This window comes from Mustelus asterias, assembly GCF_964213995.1.
Source record: "Mustelus asterias chromosome 26 unlocalized genomic scaffold, sMusAst1.hap1.1 SUPER_26_unloc_18, whole genome shotgun sequence".
Taxonomy (NCBI): Eukaryota; Metazoa; Chordata; class Chondrichthyes; order Carcharhiniformes; family Triakidae; genus Mustelus; species Mustelus asterias.
In genome coordinates this window covers 835,982-855,942 of record NW_027590085.1, presented here as the reverse complement: position 1 = coordinate 855,942, position 19,961 = coordinate 835,982, and the positions used below count along the sequence as shown (strand labels likewise).

Genomic DNA, 19,961 nt, shown 5'->3' with positions numbered 1-19,961 from the left:
GTGGTTGGAATGCGAATACTTACAGCTAATCAAGTCTTTAAGATGCAAACAACGTGAGTGGAGAGAACATCAAGACAGGCTAAATCGATGTGTATTGTCTCCAGTCAAGACAGCCAGTTGAACTCTGCAGTCTGAGTCTTCATATGCCCTGTTTGCAAACATAATTCCCACTCACCTGAAGAAGGGGCTTGGAGCTCCGAAAGCCTGTGTGGCTTTTGCTACTAAATAAACCTGTTGGACATTACCCTAGTGTTGTTAAACTTCTTACTGTGTTTACCCCTGTCCAACGCTGGCATCTCCACATGCTGAGAACACTGACAACACATTGCTGCTTAAACAATGGTTTGCAGCAATCTTTCCTTCAATGTGCAGACTAAAACTACAACAGTTTTCCAGCTGGGCATCTCAACCAAACCAGGTAAGCAGGGAAATTACTACCTCGCTGGAGGGGCTGATGCAATAGGGAGGGAGAGGGGCAGGAATGAAGGGTTTGGAAGGGGCTGTCGAAGATCTTCACAATTCAGGATTTCACTGTAACCGGTGGAGCAGCAATGTTCATAGATTGAAATGTTCACACGAACACTGTCAGTCCCGGTCTGGATCCCCGCAGCGACTCCAGCTGCGGGAGAGCTCCATTTGGACTGAACTGATTGTCCACCAGCCTGAAACACATTAAAGATGAAACAGGAAATAAACAGATTGAACAACAGAGTAAATAACTGGACACTGGAGTTAATGGGACAAATCTTCTGGTTGCTGGATCACCAGAGACCAGACACACAACTGAAGATGAGCATCGGGACCTTGTGGATGTCCTGACGCACTGATCTACCTGGGAATTGTCCCAGAGGTATTAACTTCTATTGGCGAATTCCCCTGCTGCAGTTAGAGTCAGATACTTAGGACAGATCCACAAAATTAACCTGGATAGTTACTCAGGTAATGTCAGACAGCTCACCACCTGGGCTAATACCTGAATAGAACAACCGAGTCCCCCAATCACGTCCCACTGATCCCCATACTACACCTCCCAGAATCTGACGAGAGTCACTCCCCCCAACTCATCCGTACGTCCCCTCCAGCCTGGCGTCCTCCCATGAGCACTTAAACTAATCTGACTAACACTTCCAACTTGGCCTCATCCTGACCCAACCTCTCTTCACCTCACATAGAAACATAGAAGATAGGAGCAGGAGGCGGCCATTTGGCCCTTCGAACCTGCTCTTCCATTCATCACAATCATGGCTGATTGCTCAACTCAATAGCCTAATCCTGCATTCTCCCCATAACCTTTGATCCCATTCACCCCAAGTGCTATATCCAGCCGCCTCTTGAATACATTCTTGACGAAGCCTCTGACTTAAACTCATTACCCCAGAACCAAACCACCCCACTACCCTCTTCAAAGCTATTAACCAACCCCAGCCCCCACCACACAACCACGTCTGACTAGATCTCCAACAACATGACCAACTCCCAGCCACCATCCAAACTCCCGATTAACCCTCCCACCCAACACAATACAACTCGTCCATTCCCAAGACACCCAGAACTAATCCTCCAACCTCTCCCCAGCTCCCTGACTCACCATTGACCCAGCTACAAACTAACCCATTCACTCCCCCAATCAAGTAACTCTTATGGAGCTCCCCGGGGTCACTGTGCTGTGAATAGGGTGTGTGCTCTCTCTTCCCCGACTCTACTCTGCTCTGATGGAGTTCCCCGGGGTCACTGTGCTGTAAATAGGATTTGTGCTCTCTCTTCCCTTACTCTAGTCTGCTCTGATGGAGGTCCCTGGGTTCACTGTGCTGTAAACAGGATTTGTGCTCTCCCTTCCCCAACTCTGCTGTGATGGAGCTCCGCGGGGTCACTGTGCTGTAAATAGGGTGTGTGCTCTCTCTTCCCCGACTCTACTCTGCTCTGATGGAAGTCCCTGGGGTCACTGTGCTGTAAATCGGGTGTGTGCTCTCTCTCCCCCGACTCTACTCTGATGGAGTTCTTTGGAGTCACTGTGCTGTAAATAGGGAATGTGCTGTCTCTCTCTCTCGACTCTACTGTGATGGAGCTCCCCGGGGTCACGGTGCTGTAAATAGGGTGTGTGCTGTCTCTTCCCCGACTCTAATATGCTGTGATGGAGCTTCCTGGAGTCACTGTGCTGTAAATAGGGTGTGTGCTCTCTGTTCCCCGACTCTACTCTGATGGAGTTCTTTGGAGTCACTGTGCTGTAAATAGGGGGTGTGCTCTCTCTCTCTTGACTCTACTGTGATGGAGCTCCCCGGGGTCACTGTGCTGTAAATAGGCTGTGTGTTGTCTCTTCCCAGACTCTTGTCTGCTCTGATGGAGCTCCCAGGGTCGCAGTACCGAAGGTCCTGGGAGAAATATGCAGCAGTTTCAGGCTGGGGAATTTTCACACATAGCGGCAATCTGCTTACCATTGCTGCTGCTTGGAAGATTCAGGCCCATTTATATTTTAAATCCATTTCTATTTTAATTGATGCGCTAAAAATTAACATAAACACTCACGAGATCCACTCCAGAGTCCTGCAGGTCAGTATGAGGCGGCGGAGAGCAGGGACAGATTGATCTGTGAAGGAGTTTGATTTCAGGTTCAGAAACCTCAGTGACTGGTTTGTACAGAGAGCGGAGGCGAGATCCTCAGCACAAGAATCTGTGAGAGCGTTCTTATACAGACTGGAGATCAGAGAGAGAAATAACAGGAATCAGGCTCAATCCCCAGTGTTTTACATAATACTGTTAATAACAATAATAATGTATTGTATCAGACACTCCCGAAACACAACTTGCATTTCTGTAGAATGAGGAAATACTCAATGCTGAAAATGAAATATAAATAATCTGGAAATGCTCAGCAGGTTAGCTAAATACATGTGAAGAGAGAAACAGGGGTAATGTTTGATTTTCCATTGGAACTGGGAACGGGCAGTGAATTGACAGGTTTGAAGTGACAGCGGTGGGTGGCTGGCGAATAAACAAAGAAAGGACAAACTGGAATTACAGGAGTGATTAAATGATAAAAGTGTTGATGGGACAGGACCATAATCACAGGATCCCCATGTCCTTACTCGGAGTGGCTCGGGAGGGATGGTCAATGGTTTCGGAATGTAGTGTGTGGTGAGGTTGGAGATAATGGCTGGGATTTTACCAGAAGCTCTGAAGTCCCAACATGGGGATTGGAAATGGGTGGTGTGTCCATGTGGGCAAGGTAGGCAGAATTATGAAGGTGATATTGTCAGTGGCGAACAATTAACGGCTGGCAGGCAAGAGGAGCTACCCACTCAGGCTGCCTGGGCAGGGGGCAGTCCCGGTTCAGCCAATGCTGACACCATGTCCAGCTTTTGTCGCGAAATTAAGGACTTCCTACAGAAACTCAACACACATGGAGAAGTTGAACCAGGAGCACTCCTCGTCACAATGGATGTCTCAGCTCTCTACACCAGCATCCCCCACAATGATGGCATTGCTGCAACGGCCTCAGTACTCAACGCCGGCAACTGCCAGTTTCCAGATGCAATTTTACAACTCATTAGCTTCATCCTGGACAACAATGTCTTCACCTTCAACAACCAGTTCTTCATCCAGACTTACGGAACAGCCATGGGGACCAAATTCACACCTCAATATGCCAACATATTCATGCACAGGTTCGAACAAGACTTCTTCATCGCACAGTAACTTCAACCGATGCTATACACTAGATACATCGATGACATTTTCTTCCTTTGGACTCATGGTGAACAATCACTGAAACAACTATATGATGACATCAACGAGTTCCATCCCACCAACAGACTCGCCATGGACTACTCTCCGGAATCGGTTGCATTCTTGGACACACGCATCTCCATTAAGGGCGGTCACCTCAGCACCTCACTGTACCGCAAGCCCACGGATAACCTCATGATGCTCCACTTCTCCAGCGTCCACCCTAAACACGTTAAAGAAGCCATCACCTATGGACAAGCCCTCCGTATATATATAGGATCTGCTTGGATGAGGAGGATCGCAACAGACACCTCCAGACGCTGAAAGATGCCCTCATAAGAACAGGATATGGTGCTCGACTCATCGATCCACAGTTCCGACGCGCCACAGCGAAAAACTGCACCGATCTTCTCAGAAGACAAACATGGGACAAGGTGGACAGAGTACCCTTCATCGTCCAGTACTTCCCCGGAGGGGAGAAGCTATGGCATCTCCTCCGGAGCCTTCGACATGTCATTGATGAAGACGAACATCTCGGCAAGGCCATCCCCACACCCCTTCTTCTTGCCTTCAAACAACCGCACAACCTCAAACAGACCATTGTCCGCAGCAAACTACCCAGCCTTCAGGAGAACAGTGACCACGCCACCACAAAACCCTGCCACAGCAAGACGTGCCGGATCATCGGCACAGATGCCATCATCTCACACTGGAACACCATCTACCAGGTACACGGTACCTACTCTTGCAACTCGGCCAACGTTGTCTCCCTGATACGCTGCAGGAAAGGATGTCCCGAGGCATGGTATATTGGGGAAACCATGCAGACACTGCGACCACGGATGAATGAACACCGCTCGACAATCACCAGGCAAGTCCGTTCTCTTCCTGTGGGGGAGCACTTCAGCGGTCATGGGCATTCAGCCTCTGATCTTCGGGTACGCATTCTCCAAGGCGGCCTTCATGACTCACGACAGCGCAGAGTCACTGAGCAGAAACTGATAGCCAAGTTTCGCACACATGAGGACGGCCTAAACCGGGATCTTGGGTTCCTGTCACACTATCAGTAACCCCCACAGCTTGCGTCCTAGACTTGCAGAATTTCACTAGCTCTCCTGTCTGGAGACAATACACATCTCTTTAACCTGTGCTGAATGCTCCCTCCACTCACATTGTCTGTATCTTTAAGACCCCCGGTTGGCTGTAGAGATTCGCATTCTAATCAGTATTCTGTAACTTGATGTTGTGTCTCTGTGCCCTGTTTGAGAGCAGATATCCATTCCATTTGACGAAGGAGCAGCGCTCCGAAAGCTAATGGCATTTGCTACCAAATAAACCTGTTGGACTTTAACCTGGTGTTGTTAAAACTCTTACCATCTCCAAAGGCAGCCAGTAGGACTTTCAAACACAGCAGCTCTGGAGAGAGCAGCGAGGGAGCTCTGCTTACTGAATGAAGGACTGAAATGTCAGAAAGCAGAGCAAGGGTTGCTCCCCAATCATAATTCCTCCCTGGAGGGGCTCCTCTCGGCTGCTTGGGCTCGGAGGGAGGTCCTGTTCCCTCATGATGGAAGGAGAAGATTACCCCATCGGTACAAGCCAGTCTGGATGGAGATTGCTGGGAGGTGAGCAGGTTTGAGATACGTGGTTACAGAGTGGAAAAGGATCAATGTCCTGATGTGTTCTGACACACATCCACCCTGGGTGAACATATCTACCCAGACACTGGCAATGACTGTCAGTGACATATCTGTTAGGCTGGCACCAGCATAGCTAGAGCCGGGTTGACCAACATATTCACTGGGCAAACACACGTCAATGTTTTTCTCACTCAAGGGGCCGATGAGTAAATTTCAGAATGATAAAGTTTGGCACAGTAGAAATCTCAAGTAAAAACTAAACTGATATGAAAAAAACAACTTGCTGAGCACAATAATGAGTAATAAATAAAGATGATTATTAGAGTTTAATCCTCATCAATCACAAATTGTTTCTCTCCCACATTTGCTGCAGATTGGCTCAAAAACATATCAGCTGCAAACATGGGAAAGGAACGGCCTGTGATTGGAGGAGCAGCTCCATGCAGATTCTTCCATTCAAACTGAACTGTGTGACTGAGATTCTGGAAACTCGCTCCGGGGGCCGCATTGAGGTGCTTCGAGGGTCACATTCGCCCCTTGGTCCACACGTTGGACAACCATGGGCTAGTGCATGTGTTTGATGAGTGAGTAACAATTTATGTGTTTGGAAAGAGAGCAAACATCATCAGGGAATGAGTGAAGAAGAGTGGAGACATCCAGGTCTTGCCATCCTCACGCCAATGGAAGATGAAGTGCTGGATCAGGAAGGCCTGGCGGCAGAGTGGGTAATTACTGCAGATGAGATGGGTTGAGTGGGTGACCTAATGAATGGGCACAGGAGAGCGTCTGGTGAGGACAAAACATAGACCTTGTTTATCCATCACAGGTCACAGAGAGCAGTCTGAAGGACGTATTGGGATAAGAACAAAAAAAGTAGGAGCAGCAGGAGGTCATTCAGCCCCTCGAGCATACTCCATCACAGCTGATCTAATTGTAGTCTCAACTCTTTTCCCTGTCGGTCCCCCGTAACCCTTGATTCGCTTCTCATTCCAAAATCATTCTTAACTCAGCCTTGAATATATTCAATGACTCTGCCGCCACTAGTCTCCAGGGAAGATAATTCCACTGACCAGTGACCATCTAAAAAATGAATTTCTCCTCATCTCAGTCTTAAGGGACTGACAATTACATTTTGAAATCTGTCCCCTTGTCCTGGTCTCTCTGACAATAACAGCCTCTCAACAACCACCCTGTCTCATCCCCTCAATGCGGTCACCTTTTAATCTTCTGAACTTTCATAGATATTGCTCCAATCTGCTCAAATTTTCCTCGTAAAATAAACCTCTCCATCCCAGGAATCAGCAGAGTGAACTTTCTCTGTCCTGGTTCTAATACAATTCCATCCTTTTTAAAGTAAAGAGCTCAACACTATGCACATTACTCCAGTTGTGATCTAATGAAGGCCGTGTAAAACTGCAGCAAAACCTTCCTACTCTTCCCTTCCATTCCTATTGCAACAAGAATGTTAGGAAACAGGAGCAGGAGTCATCCATTCTGTCCTTCAAATCCACTCCATCATTCAATGTGACCATGGCTGATCCTCTGCTTCAACACCATTTCCAGCATTATCCCTGCATTCCATGATTCACCAGCATTCTAATGGCAAACAAATACCCCTCATCTCAGCCTAAATAACTGCCCCTTATTCTCAGGCTCTGTCCCAGGTTTCAGACCCTCCAGCAAGGGGAAAAATCGTTTCTGCATCTGGCCTAATGAACCCCGTAAAATGGTGTAGGTTTGAATAAGTTCAGCTATCATTCTCCGAAAAGCCTGAGAATTAAGTGTTTTTGTTCCTCATAGGACAACCATCTGTCCCTGGACCTATTTTAGTGAACCTTCTTTACATGCCAAGTACATCTTTGCTTTGGTCAGGAGACCAAAACTGTACACAATACTCCAGGTTGGTGTCAGCAAGGCTGCATATAATTGCAGGAAGACATCTTTTTCCTCCACTCAAATCCTCTTAGAATAATGGCTAACATACCATGTGTTATCTTAACTGCTCTCATCTTCGCTTTCAGTGCCTCATGAACAAGGACATCAAAATATCTTGAAGTTGTCTTAATTTCTGTTTTTCCTACAAAATTGGATAACCTCACATTTGCTCACCTTGTAGCAAACCCTTGGCCGCTCCCTGAGCCTCTCCACATCCCCTTGAAACATCTTTGCATCCTCCTCATAATTCAGATTTCCACCTAGTTTTCTAGTATTCGCAAATTTGGAAATAATATATTTGACCTCCACATCCATATCACTGATATAGATTCTGAATAGCTGAGACCCAAACACTGATCCCTGCCGTACTCCAATAGTTAGAGGCTGTCAACCCAAAATAACCCATTTATTCCAACTCCTTGTTTCTGTCCACTAACCAGTTCTCAATCCATGCTGGTATATTACACACAATCACATGTGCTCCAATTTTCTCTAATAACCTCTTGTGTGAATCATGCAACTATAGAATCCCTAGTGTTGGAGGTCATCATTCGGCCCATCGAGACACTCTGACGGAGAATCTTACCAAGGTCCGCTCCCCACAACATCATAAATTTACTCGGGCTAATCCACCTAATCGACACATCTTGGGAAAATAAGGACAATTTTACCATGGCCAATCCATCTACCATGCATATCTTTGGAGTGTGGGAGGAAACCGGAGCACCCAGAGGAAACACACGCAGACACGGGGAGAATGTAGAAACTCCACACAGTCACCCAAGGCAGGAATTGAACCCGGGCCCCTGTCTGTGGTGCAACAATGCTAACCACTGTGTCACCGTGCCAGCCTTTCATAAATCCATGTTGGCCCTGTCTAATCGTGCCATTAATTTTGAAGTGTTCTGTTATTACCTCCTTTATTATAGATTATTATAGGATTATCCATACTATCAATATCAGACTAATAGATCTGCCATTGCCCGGTTTCCCGTACCCAACATGTTTACGCTGTTAATCCCCCAAACCTACACATCGTGGACACTAACAGGCAATTTAGCATGGCCAATCCACCTAACCTGCACATTGTTTTGGACTGTGGGAGGAAACAGGAGCAAATGGAGGAAACCCACACAGACAAGGGGAGAACATGAAAACTCCACAGACAGTGGCCCAAGGCTGGAATGGATCCGTGTCCCTGATGATGTGAGGCAGCGGTGCCAACCCCGGTGCCACATCTTCGCTTAATCTCATACAGCCTTTGAATTAACAACGGCTGGAACACTTCTGCTGCCGTTTTTCAAATGAAAGGAATGTATCTTTGCTGGAAACGCTGCACATTTGCACATCACCATGTCTAAAACAGCTTGTTTTGTGTTTGGCACTGGAACGTGCTTCTCCAAGAAATTGCTTGAATACATTCTGTGAACTAATCTTCTTTTCAACTTTTGACAATCTGAGCGATTTATACAGTAAGTGGAAGAACCCATAGGAGCACTGACCTACAGAGGGATCTGTGTGTACAAGTCGACAGATCCCTGAAAGCGGCAACAGAGGTGGAAGAGGTGGTCAAGAAGGCAGACAGCATGCTTGTCTTCATCGACCGGGGCATTGAGTATAAAAGTTGGGAAGTTACGTTACAGCTGTATGAAACTTTAGTCGGCCACACTTCAATATTGCTTGCAGTTCTGTTCGCCACACTGCCAGAAGGATGTGGATGCTTTGGAGAGGGTGCAAAGAACGTTTATAAGAATGTTGCCAAGTCAAGGAAGGTTAAGTTATGAGGAGAGTGTATAAGCACGGATTGTTTTCACGACAAAAAGGGAGGCTGAGGGGTGAGGTATGCACATTATGAGAGGCATCAATATTTCGTCAGGGTAGTCAGAGACTTTTCTCCACGGTGGAATGGTCAACTACAAGAGGGCACAGGATGAAGGTGAGAGGAATAAAGTTGGGAGGGAGGTGTGTGGGGAAAATTTTCACAGAGAGGCTGGTGGATACCTGGAAGGCATTGCCAATGGATGTGGCAGAGGCAGGCATGTTGCCAGGGTCGAATGTGCATCTTGATAGACACATGAACAAGAGACAAACAGGAATAGCAACCACGTATGGGCACTACGTTCTGGACCTGAATAAGGATTAGGAGTCGCCACAGGCTTGGTGGGCTGAAGGGCCTGTTATTGTGCTGTATGATTCTTTGTTCTTCTTCCTATATGAAGATTAAAATCACCGTGATTATTGCAGTATGCTTTTACAAGACACCCTTATGTTTCCTATACAGTGTCGGAGATTGTGAATATTGTTAGGGGCCTATAAATGATTCCCACAAGTGATCCTTTAACTTTGGTAAATCTTATTTCTATCCAAACTGATTCTGCATCTTGATCATTGGAAGTAAGTTCACCTCTCGCGACTGTACTGTCATCTGTTACAAACAGCGAGACTCCACCACCATGTTGTGTCCTCCCATTTACTGTCACCTATTCATTCTCCCCCTTTTCACAAATCAATGGATGCTGTGTCCGGGGAGAGCTGTGCAAATCTGAGGAGGAAGAGAGGACCTCAGAGGGTGCACGGAAATATTATTCCCCCACACCCTCGACATTAGGATTTGTGGGACGGACATCCCATTGCTCAGGGAACAGAGAGAGAAGCAACATGAGTCAGAGGAAAAGCAATTTTTCTTTCATAACTGACGCCAATATTAATGGGCAGAGTTTTTTTTTTACACAAATACCAGTGGACAAATTGTATTGTTGAATATTCAGTTAATATAAACGCAATCTCATACAGTCTGCTACTTACTGCAGTTTATGTATTTTACAGTCCAGTTTCCTCAGAGCCACAGACAGCAGTTTCACTCCTGAATCTCCAAATTCGTTGGTACCCAGATCCAGATCTATCAGTGAACGGTTTGTACTGAGAGCAGAGACCAGGTCCCCGGCACAAGAATCTGTGAGAGCGTTATCATGGAGACTGGAGATCAGAGAGATAAATAACAGGAATCAAGATAAATCCCCAGTGTTTTTAAGAATAAGATCATTAACAATAGTAATGTGCAGCGCGGGACATTCAAGAAATACAATTTCAGTTCATACAGAAGGTAAAATACTATTGAAGCTGTAAAACTTAAAATATGAATAAAATATGCTGAAAAGTCTCAGTAGGTCAGGCAATATCTGTGAAGATAGAAACAGATTTAGTTTTAGCTATAATTAAAACTTGGAAGGAGCAGTGAATTAAGTTGTTTGAAGTGACAGGTTAAAAATTGGCAAGACATGTTGCATCTTTATAGAACCTTAGTTCGGCCGCACTTGGAATATAATGTTCAATTCTGGTCGCCACACTACCAGAAGGATGTGGAGGCTTTGGAGAGGGTACAGAAAAGATTTACCAGGATGCCTGGTATGGAGGGCATTAGCTATGAGGAGAGATTGAGAAACTTGGTTTGTTCTCACTGGACCGACAGAGGTTGAGGTCCGACCTGATAGAAGTCTACAAGATTATGAGAGGCATGGACAGAGTGGATCGTCGGAAGCTTTTTCCCAAGGTGTAAGAGTCAATTAGGGGGGGGAAAGGTTGAAGGTGCGAGGGGGGCAAGTTTTAAAGGAGATGTACGAGGCAGATTTTTTACACAGAGGGTAATGGGTGCCTGGAACGCATTGCCGGGGAAACAAATACGGTAGTGACTTATAAGGAGATGTCTTGACAAATACATGAACAGGATGGGAATAGAGGGATATGGTCCCCGGAAGGTTAGGGGGTTTTAGTTAAGTTGGGCAGCATGGTCAGTGCAGGTTTGGAGGGCCGAAGGGCCTGTTCCTGTCCTGTAATTTTCTTTGTGCTTTGACAGGGAGCTGGGGATGGGCGGGTGAGAAGAAAAGAACAAAATGGAAGTGCTGCAGTGATTACATGTCAAAAAGGCTGATGGTGAAAGGGAAGAACACAGGATTCTCATGTCCTTGCCCTGAGTCACAGGGAGTGACATGGGATAGTCAGTGGCTCAGGAATGGAGTGTGCGGTGGGGTTGAAGATGATGAGAGAGAAACCTTTTTCACACTGCCAGTGGTTCGGGTCTGGAATTCACAGCCGGGAAGTGTGGTGGAGGTCGGCTGCATCGAAGCAGTCAAAAAAAAAATAGATGATTATTTGAGTAGAAACAATGAGCAAGGAGACGAGAAAAAGGCTGGAGAATGACACACATTCCCAATGCTAATTTAGTGAGCTGGTGCAGACACGATGGGCCAAATGGCCTCATTGTGCACCGTAACAATCCTGTGAAGATAATGGTTGTAAATGCATCATTATTTCAGCTGGAAGTTGGTGATGTTGCAGTGTGGACAGTGTTAGTAGCCATAGTCCTCAATAAAATATTAACTCTCCAATAGAGAGAGACAATTTGTTACATGTAGCTTCAGGGACACAACTGAGTAAATGTGGGGCAATGGGAGGAGGTGGGACTCCATGAACCCCACAGCCGGTACGAGGACCAAACACTCAACATTAGCATCATTCTACATCCCACTCGAGACACCGAGCCAACTGAACTAACCAACTCCACACATAGCCAGAACGGGCACATTAATGTCTGACAGATGAGGGAAATCCGTCCACTCAGGCTGCACAGGCAGAATCACAGAATTGTTACAGAGCAGAAGGAGGCCATTCGGCCCATTGTGTCTGCACTGACTCTCCGAATGAGCAACTCACTACGTGTCATTCCCCCACCTTCTCCCCGTAACCCTGTGCATTCCAGAGCTTCACCACTGGCTGCAGGGGAAGGCCCCATTTTGACAATGCTGGCACCAGATTGAAAGGCAGCCAGCGGTATTTTTAAAGGCTCTGAAGGGAGCAGTGAGGGAGCCCTGGTTAATGAACAAAGGGCTAAAATGGCAGAAGGCAGATTGAACCCAATTCGCTTAACACTTTCCTGCAAATTCTCACGGCTATATTGGAGGGAGGTTCTGTAACCTCATGACTGGACTTGTGGAGATCTCTTACATCAACCCAAGCAAGTCTGGATAGAAACTGCCGAGGGCCGGAGCAGGTAGCACGTGGCTGCAGTGAGGCAAACGGATCAATAACCTGATATGTTCTGACAAGGCGAGTGTTAAACTTACAGGCTGATCTGTGAATAAGGATGAAAGAGAAATTGTGGAAAGAACATCTCCAGCCAGACACTGGCAATGTCCAAACAGCAGCATCAATCTTCAGGAACATGACAGCCTCTCTGTGAAGGATGAATGGACACCGCTCCACAATCACCAGGCAGGAGTGTTCCCTTCCTGTTGGGGAACACTTCAGCGGTCACAGGCATTCAGCCTCTGATCTTCGGGTAAGCGTTCTCCAAGGCGGACTTCACGACACATGACAACGCAGAGCCGCTAAGCAGAGACTGAAAGCCACGTTCTCCACACGACGACGGCCTCAACCGGGATCTTTTGTTCATTTCACACTATCTGTAACCCCCATGACTTGGCTGGGCTTGCAAAATCTCACTAACTGTCCTGTCTGGAGACAATACATATCTCTTTAACCTGTGCTTAACCCTCTCTCCATTCACATTGTCTGTACCTTTAAGATTTGATTACCTGTAAAGACTCGCATTCCAACCATTATTTTGTAAATTGAGTCGGTGTCTTTATAGCCCTGTTTGTGAACAGAACTCCCACTTACCTGACGAAGGCATGACGCTCCGAAAGCTAGTGCCTTTTGCTGCCAAATAAACCTGTTGGACTTTAACCAGGAGTTGTGAGACTTCTTACTTCGGAACAGTCTGCAGGACATGTTGGAATGTGCATTACCCTCTAACATTCTTTACTCTCTCACACAAAAGAACAGCTGTGCTGAATGCCAGACGGGCGTGCACCTCTGAAGATGAGGAGGGGTCGTCAGAGGATGGACTGTCATATTATTCCCCATAATGTCCGCCAGAGCAGGTACTGTCTCACACGAGTAGCAAAGGGTTTACAATCTGGCAGCACAGGGCAGAACACACAAACCCGAGCAGCTGATGGAGGCAGTAATAGCTGAGTTCACTCAGACTTTTGAGAGAACAGGTCATTGTCAGTTTCAGGAAGATGAAACGTGACTGGGGTCTCTAACAAGGCGGTAAATACTGGAGCTGCAGCATAAGGTATTTTACAATCATTTGGAGTTTCCACAGCCTATGTGAATCCATACGCAAAGGATGGAGGAGTCAATCCAGGCCAGCAGTGTTACCATGTCTCAGGTATGAGCACAAATAGCATCCTCTACAGAAAGATTGGTGACCTTCATGGAGAGTCACATACAGCCTATCACCCACAGGAAATACACATGAACCTGCATGTTCTCACCACCTCCATGAGCTCTGTGGAACACGGGCTGCGGGAGGGATGGGAAAATGTGCCTGGAGTAACTGCCAGGACCTCCCCAGCTGAACAGGGAGGGTTCAAATTACCCTGAATGTATATAGTAGCGGCTGCCTACAGCATTTGGGAGCTCCTCTCAGGATGCCCCTGGTGTGGGCAGTGGGTCCCCTTCTGCTCCGTCTGTGACACCAGCACCTCACGAAGCTATGATGACAGAGACAACTCCAGCATCTGTGCAGAGGACTCGCAGTCGGCCGGATCCTTCCAGGACTCAGGAAATCCGAGGACAAGGGACACGGTCATCGAAACTCTCAGAGGACAAAGGTAAAGATCCTACCTGCAGCTCAGTGGAAGGTGCGTGGATGGCAGTTGTTGTCACGGTGGGGTTCCTTCCTTGGGTTTCACAGGGCTACATGTTGCTGTTGCTTGTCACTTTGTTATGTCTGTATTTTCAGTAAATTCAGAGATGGAGCACCACGAAGAAAATCCTTCACCTTATTACTGGGTCTTTAACAGTTCACTGGGAATGTGAGATGAGAAATACAGCACTGAATGAGGTCAATACAATTCCAATGCCTTTGTTTCATGTAGTGACGGCTCCAGGGAAATTATAAAACATTCACAGAAACAGCAACAGGTCTGCAGAAGGTGAAGGATTTATTACACTGAATGGCTGTGTGAGTGTGACTCATGCAAAACATGTCTGTATCACTGAATCTCGATCCTCCCGGACATATTCCATGTTCCCTGGCCTGTGGTCCATGGGGTTCCTCATCATAAAGCATTGGTCAACATCGCACTTGTTCAAAGTCACACTTTGTTCAAAGCTTCTCCATTTTAACTCCAGGTTACAGAGAACAGCACAACACCAGGACATTTGAGACCCTTGCTGGGTATATTGAAGGGCTCCATCAGATCTATCTTTAGAATTTCTCTGGTCTGCCCAATGGTCACTCAAGTTGCCCTGTAGCAGCTGTTGTCTCTCGTCTGTAACTGTGTTTGGGCACAATTACCCATCCCCTCAGTGGGTAGCACTGGTCTTTCTTAATTCTTTCAAGGGATGATGGTGTCACGGGCAATGCCAACACTTGTTCCCATTCACAATTGCCCTTGAGAAGGGGATGTTGAACCATCTTCTTAAATTCTGAAGACCCTCTGGTACAATGCCGTTAGGAAGGGACATCCAGGATCATGATCTCACAGTAGTGATGGAAAAGCAATATATTCCAAGTCAGGTTGGTGTCTGGCGTGGGAGGGAATCTGATCGTGGCTGGAGTTCCCATTCTTCTGATATTCTTGACAATCTAGGAGATAGAAAAGTCTTCCTATTTTCTGTCACCTAACCAGCACTTTGATGGGAGAGTAACAATGGAACTTTATGTGCCTGTAGAAGAGAGCACGAAACGTCAGGAAATGAACTACAAATGGTGGCAGCGTCCAGATCTTGCCATCCTTACACCGAGAAGCAGCTGCACTGGAGCTGGGAGATCAACAGGCAGGGTGGGAAATCGCTAATTGTGATATTGGTTGTGAAGCTGAGAATGAGCGGTTGAATGGATGGGCACAGGAGACCGTCCGGCACCTGCAACACATAGAGCTTGTGTGCCCATCACTGGTCACATGGAACCGGCTGAAGGACGTGTTGGAATGTACATTTTGTTACAAACTATGTCTTGAAGAAATAAATTGAATATTGAAGGATATTGAATTCGATGATCAGCCATGAACAAAATAAATGGTGGAGCAGGGTCGAGGGGCCGAATGGCCAACTCCTGCTTCTAGTTTCTATTTTAATCATGTTTCCATGCAGGTTAGGTTATCGGCACCGTGCTATCTGTAGCTGGTTTCCTTTATTGTCACTGAAGCAGTATAATTGACATCATGTTGATTTTAATCTGGACTAATGCAGTGTTCTGTTGTTTCATTGTTCCCCTGCGATGGCAGAGTAGACCTTGATTGCGGGTGATTGACAGGTTATGTCATGTGACTGAGGGACAGCTATATTTCACAGAGCATTGTAGTTTTTTATTTTCCTTTCAGAAGCTGCTTCAGGTTAAGACAAACAGCAATGTTGTTTTCCTCTCCGAATTTAGAGATTTTGCTGTTTGAGTGCTGGAAGCTGCCAGAGACTGGGGTTACCTCTCTGTGGTTGGGCTGTTCGGAGGTAACATCCTTCTCTGAAACAATTGTCGGTTGGCTGTCCAGAAGTGTTAAAAATCTGGAAATCGGCAACATGTGAACATACTTGTTTTTGTGTGAACTGATGTTGGAGAAGGGTGTATGTCTGTGGGTATTGCTTTATATTGGAACAACAGAGATAGCTCGCTGTTAAGAGTTATACTGTGTCATGTTTAATCTTGCAATTGGTAAAGGTTATGCTAATTCTTGTTGGTATATTCTAACTGCATTCTTAAATAAACTGTGTTTGATAAAAGCATCCTAGTGGGTCACTTGATTCATACCTGGAGTGAAACACCCCGTGCTCATCAATGCCAAAATCAAGTGTAAAACCAAGGGTCCAGGCTAACTTCACAAAACACCTTGGAGTTTCTGGCTTGTGTCTTAACAATTGCCTCCATTCACTCTTTTCTCTTCCTCACAAATCAAGGGTTGTGTGACTGGGGGAACATCAGTCCCCCTGTGAGCATGTGATAGGTCCTCATAGAGTCACCGTCACATTATTCCCCCACACCCAGGGCACACAAATGAATGTGATTGACATTCCATTGTATTGGCATCAGAGAGAGAGAAATAACAGGAATCAATGAAAATTTAGGTTCTGGTTCATAACTTCCAACCACTGGGCCTTTATAGAGTTTTTCAGCACAGAAAGAGGCCCTTCGGCCCATCGTGTCTGTGTCAGCCATCAAGCACCAATCTATTCTAATCCATTTCCAGCACTTGCTCCATAGCCTTGTCTGCTGCGGCATTTCAAGTGCTTGTCTGAATACTTCTTAAATGTTGCGAGTGTTCCTGACTCCACCACCCTTTCAGACAGTGAGATCCAGATTCCCACCATCCTCTGGGTGAAAAAACTTTTCCACAGAACCATAGAATCCCCACTGTGCAGAAAGCGACCAATCGCCCCATCGACTCTCCACTGAGTCTCCGAAAAAGCATCTTAACCAGGCCCACACAGCTGCTTAACACTGGACATTAACCATGGCAAATCCACCGAAACTGCACATCTTCACACACTAAGGGATAATTTAGCATGGTCGATCAACCTAAGGTACATATCTTTGGACTGTGGGAGGAAACCAGAGTACCTGACAGAAACCCACACACATGGGGAGAACATCCAAACTCCATAGACAGTCACCCGAGGTCGGAATTAAACAAATGTTCCTGACGTTGTGAGGCAGCAATGCTAACCATTGTGTCATCTTCAATTATCCTCTGAAACTTCAGCCCAATGCCTTAAATCTATGCCCCTGGTAACTGACCCCTAAAACAAAGGGGAAAGGTTTATTTCTATAATTTGATACAACTCCACATGGTCGTCCCCCAGCCTTCCCTGTCTGAAAAAAACAACAGGAGCATTGACATACAGATGGATCTGTGCTCACTTGTCCACTGATCCCTGAAAGTGGTAACACAGGTGGATAACTTGGTCAACAAGGCATGCAGCATTCTTGCTTCATTGGCCAGGGCATCGAGTATAAATGTTGGCAAGTTATGTTAGTATTTAACTTTAGTTAGGCCCTATATGGAATATTGCGTGCCGTGCTGATCGCCAGACAACCAGAAGGATGTGGATGCTTTGGAGAAGGTGCAAAGAACGTTTACAAGGACGTTGCCTGTGTCTGGTTAAGGTATGAAGAGAAGCTGAATAAATTCGGATTGTTTTCACTGGAAAGTCGGAGGCTGAGGGGCGACATGATAGAGGCATATATATGGTTCATAGTTGGAGTCTTTTCCCCAGTGTAGAAATGTCAACCACAAGACGGGATATTTTGAAGGCAAGATAGGGCATGTTGAGAAGCGACGTGTGGAGAAAGTTTTCACATAGAGAGTGGTGGGTGCCTCAAGTGCACATCCACTGAATTTGACGGAAGCAGGCATGTTCCCAATTTTCAAGGTTTATCTTGATTGAAACATGAACGGGAGATGAACCGAGCAATAGAAACCGCGTATGAGCAATAAGTATTGGGTCTGAATAAGAATGAGGAGTCGCCACAGGCTTGGTGGGCCGAAGGGCCTGTTACTGTGCTGCATGGCTCGTTGTTCTTCTTTGTACATGAATGTTAAAATCACCTGTGATTATTGCAGGATGTTTTTACAAACCCCATTATTTATCCTGTGCATTGAGTCGGATATTCTGAAAATTGTTAGGGGCCTCTGAATGATTCCCACAAGTGATCTTTTAACATTGTTAATTCTTAACTCTACCCAAACTGATACTGCATCTTGATCATTTGTACTAAGTTCACCTCCCGCTACTGTACTGACGTCCGTTACTCACAGCCACACCCCACCACCATGTCCTGTCCTCCATTTAATGTCATCTATTCACTCTCCCCCTTTTCACAAATCAATGGACGCTGCGTCGATGGAGAGCTGTGCACATCTGGGGAGGAGGAGGGTTCTCCCTCAGGTGGTGAAACATAACATTATTCCCCCACACGCTCGACATAAGGATTTATGGGACTGACATCCCATTGCTCAGGGATCAGGGAGAGAAGCAACAGGAATCAGAGGAAAGGCAATTTTCCTTATTCATAACTGACGCCAATAGTAATAGGCAGAGTTGTTAATACAAATACCCGTGGTGAAATTATACTGTTGAATATTCAGTTATTATAGACAAAATCTCACACAGTCTGGTACTTACTCCAGTTTCTGTATTTTACAGTCCGGATTCCTCAGAGCCACAGACAGCAGTTTCACTCCTGAATCTCCCAGTTTATTGTAACCCAGATTCAGATCTATCAGTGAGCGGTTTGTACTGAGAGCAGAGGCCAGGTCCTCGGCACAAGCATCTGTGAGATCGTTACCAGACAGACTGTAGATCAGAGAGAGAAAAATAACAGGAATCAGGGCAAATCCACAGTGTTTTTAAGAATAAGATCATTAACAATAATAATGTACAGCGCGGGACATTCAAGAAACACAACTTCAATTCGTACAGAAGGCAAATTTCTATTGATGCTGTAAATCTGAAATATGAATAAAATATGTTGGAAACTCTCAGAAGGTCAGGCAATATCTGTGAAGAGAGAAACAGATTTAGTTTCAGTTCAATTACATAAACTTAGACATTGGAAATATCAGTGAATTAAATTGTTTTGAGTGACAGGGAGCTGGGGATGGACGAGTGACAAGGAAAGGACAAAATGGAAGTGCCGGAGTGATTAAATTACAAAAAGGATGATGGTGAAAGAGAAGAGAACAGAATTCCCATGTTCTTATCCTGAGTCACAGGGAGGGGCATGGGATGGTCAGTGGCTCAGGAATGGAGTGTGTGGTGGGGTTGAAGATGATGAGAGAGAAACCTTTTTCACACTGCCAGTGGTTCGGGTCTGGAATTCACAGCAAGGAAGTGTGGTGGAGGTCGGCTGCATCGAAGCAGTCAAAAAGGAATAAGATGATTATTTGAATATAAACAATGAGCTCGGATATGAGAAAAAGGCTGGAGAATGACACAAATTCCTAATGCTAATTTGGTGACCTGGTGCAGACACGATGGGCCAAATGGCCTCATTGTGCTCCGTAACAATTCTGTGAAGATAATGTTTGGAAATGTATCGATATTTCAACTGGAAGTTGGTGACGTTGCAGTGTGGACACTGTTAGTACCCATAGTCCTCAATGAAATGTTAATATTTCTCTCCAATAGAGAGAGATAATTTGTTACATGTAGCTTCAGGGACACAACTTAGTAAACGTGGGGCAATGGGAGGAGATGGGACTCCATGAACCCCACAGTCAGTACAAGGGCCCAACCCACAACATTAGCATCATTCTACATCACACTCTGGGCACCAAACCAACTGAACTAACCAACTCCACAATATTGCCAGAACCGGCACATTAATGACTGACAGGCGAGGGTAATCTGTCCACTCAGGCAGCACATGCAGAATCACAGTATTGTTACTGAGCAGAAGGAGGCCATTCGGCCCATTGTGTCTGCACTGACTCTCCAAATGAGCGATTAACTAAGTGTCATTCTCCCACCTTCCCCCAAAACCCTGTGCATTCCAGAGCTTAGCCTCTGGCTGCAGGGAAAGGAGCCATTTTGGCAAAGCTGGCACGACATTTAAATACAGCCAGCGGCACCTTTAAAGGCCCTGAAGGGAGCAGTGAGGGA

General features: G+C 46.1%; 1 protein-coding gene across 1 annotated transcript in view; it reads right to left on the bottom strand.

The window, feature by feature from the left end:
- Positions 1-381: 381 nt before the first annotated feature.
- Positions 382-19,961, bottom strand: part of LOC144482114 (NACHT, LRR and PYD domains-containing protein 3-like) — a 123,382-nt gene continuing 103,802 nt past the window's right edge. The window contains exons 10-12 of the mRNA XM_078201348.1: positions 18,483-18,653; positions 2,524-2,691; positions 382-662 (exon numbers count right to left, since the gene is read on the bottom strand). Coding sequence (XP_078057474.1) covers positions 572-662; positions 2,524-2,691; positions 18,483-18,653 — 430 coding nt within the window. The 3' untranslated portion in view covers positions 382-571. The remainder of the gene's footprint in view (positions 663-2,523; positions 2,692-18,482; positions 18,654-19,961) is intronic.